The sequence below is a fragment of the Sardina pilchardus genome, chromosome 23, assembly GCF_963854185.1.
Source record: "Sardina pilchardus chromosome 23, fSarPil1.1, whole genome shotgun sequence".
Classification (NCBI taxonomy): Eukaryota; Metazoa; Chordata; class Actinopteri; order Clupeiformes; family Clupeidae; genus Sardina; species Sardina pilchardus.
The window spans coordinates 1,758,833-1,761,332 of NC_085016.1; the positions used below are offsets into that span (position 1 = coordinate 1,758,833).

The window sequence follows — 2,500 nt, forward strand, 5'->3', positions numbered from 1 at the left end:
ACCCTTCAACACCAACACCACCCTTCAGCACCAACACCACCCTTCAGCACCAAACACCCCTCAGCACCAACACCACCCAACACCACCCTTCAGCACCAAACACCACCCAGCACCCAACACCACCCTTCAGCACCAAACACCACCCAGCACCCAACACCACCCTTCAGCACCAAACTACACCCAACACCAAACACCACCCAGCACCCAACACCACCCTTCAGCACCAAACTACACCCAACACCAAACACCACCCAGCACCCAACACCACCCTTCAGCACCAAACTACACCCAGCACTTAACACCACCCTTCAGCACCACCCAACACCACCCTTCAGCACCAACACCACCCAGCACCCAACACCATCCTTCAGCACCAACACCACCCTTCAGCACCAAACTACACCCAGCACTTAACACCACCCTTCAGCACCCAACACCACCCTTCACAGCACCCAACACCACCCTTCAGCAAACAAGCATCTGAAATACATGTGTACTCTAACTCTTCAGCACCAACAGCACCACCAAGCACCACCTTACATCCCCCACCCAACAGCACCCAGCCCAGCCACATCCTGCCTTGGAACCCGGGGCTCAAACACTCCAAGCCTGTGGTGTGTGCAGTGTGTGTGTTTATGTATGTGTGTGTGTGTGAGTATGTGTGTGTTTATGTGCGTATGTGCCTCTGTGTGTCTGTGTGTGTGAGTTTGATTGTGAGTGTGAGTGAGAGGCTGAGTGTGTGTAAGTGAGAGGCTATGTGTGTGTAGATGTGTCCATGGGGGGGCATGCGCTGTTGAAAACTCTATGTCCCACCATGAGAGATTGGCAGCACATTCTGATTAGTGTCGCTGCCTCTGCAGGCTTCAATGGCCCCACATGGAAACATCTACATACACACACACACACACTAAGAGAGAACCCTCTGGACTCTGCCAGCCCCTCCGCCCTCAGCACAGCAGCTGGCAGCCATTACTGCGCCTCCAGACTGACCCCTGCTGTCCCTATGACGATGGGTCAGTTCTGGTGCCGCACCCCTCCATCTCCACACGTGTGTGTCTGGGGCCTGTGTATGTGTGTGTGTGTGTGTGTGTGTGTGTGTGCCTCTGCCTCTGTGTGTCTGTCACACACGCGTGTGTCTGGGGCCTGTTTCACGCCTTTATTTTGACAGGGCAGTCACCAGACGGACAGGAAGTGAGTGGGAGAGAGAGATGGGGTGGCATCGGGAGATGACCCGAGCTGGAGTTGGACTACAGAACCCCCTCTCCTTTTTTTGTAAACACAGCCAGGGGTCTGCAAACACAGCCTGCTGCTACATACCTGGACACACACCCTGCTTCTGTTGTTGTTATTGTTGTTGTTGTTATTAATGTTGTTGTTTACCTTCTTATTGCCCTTCTTTGTTTTCTTCTTCTTGCCCTTGTCCTTGTCCACGGCAAGCTTCAGATTCTTCAGTTCCTGCCTCATCAGCTCATCCACCTGTTCATAGAGAGCAAGAGAAACAAAGAGAGAGAGGGAGGGAGAGAGAGAGAGAGGGAGGGAGAGAGAGAGGAATAGAGAGGAAGAGAGAGATGGTGACAAGGAGAAACATGAGGAGTTAGCATGCAATGGCTACAGTGGCTAAACTGGATGCATGTGTGTGAGTTATCAATAGCGATTATTGGGATCATGATATGTCCCCTCCATGTTCTCTTCATTCTCAAATACAATATAGACTTTCTTCATGAAACTTCTCATAATGTCTCATAAAGAGTTTCACATCTCACCTGACCTCCAGCTCTCTCTTTGCTCACTCCCTCTCACCTGAACTTTGACCTCCGGCTCCCTCTCTCCTGAACTTTGACCTCCAGTTCTCTCTCTCCTGAACTTTGACCTCCAGCTCCATCTCACCTGAACTCTGACCTCCTCCTCCACCTCACCTGAACTTTGACCTCCAGCTCCACCTCACCTGAACTCTGACCTCCTCCTCCACCTCCAGCCTCTTCTCCTCGCGGACCAGCTGAGCGTCGAAACGCTGCAGGAAGTTGTGCCTCTCATCACGCTCCTGCCAAACCTCTGCAACACAGCGCACAACACAACAGATGTGAGAGAGAGAAGGAGGGAGAGAGAAGGAGGGAGAGAAGGAGGGAGAGATAGAGAGAGAGAGAAGGAGAGATAGAGAAAGGGAGAGATGGAGAAAGAGAGAGAGAGAGAAGGAGAGATAGAGAAATTGAGAAGGAGAGAAAAGGAGAGATGGAGAAAGAGAGAAAGAGAGAGAGAGGAAGAGAGAGAGAGACATAAAGAAATTGTGTGTGAGAGAGAAAAGGAGAGAAAGAGAGAGAGAGAGAGAGAGAGAGAGAGAGGGTGGGGGGGTGGTGCTGTAGTGAATGTAACTGCAACCCGTAGGGCAAGAGGGAGAGACAGAAGAGGACTGCAGTGAGAGAGGAGGAAGAGAGAGAGGGAGAGACAGAAGAGGACTGCAGTAGAGATGGAGGAAGAGAGAGAGGGAGAGACAGAAGAGGAC

General features: G+C 51.8%; 1 protein-coding gene across 3 annotated transcripts in view; it reads right to left on the reverse strand.

Moving 5' to 3' along the window:
- Positions 1 to 2,500, reverse strand: part of iqca1 (IQ motif containing with AAA domain 1) — a 53,106-nt gene that overhangs the window by 27,197 nt on the left and 23,409 nt on the right. For all 3 annotated transcript variants that reach the window (XM_062527659.1, XM_062527658.1, XM_062527660.1), the window contains exons 10-11: positions 1,946 to 2,052; positions 1,381 to 1,476 (exon numbers count right to left, since the gene is read on the reverse strand). In XM_062527659.1, the coding sequence (XP_062383643.1) occupies positions 1,381 to 1,476; positions 1,946 to 2,052 (203 nt within the window). The remainder of the gene's footprint in view (positions 1 to 1,380; positions 1,477 to 1,945; positions 2,053 to 2,500) is intronic.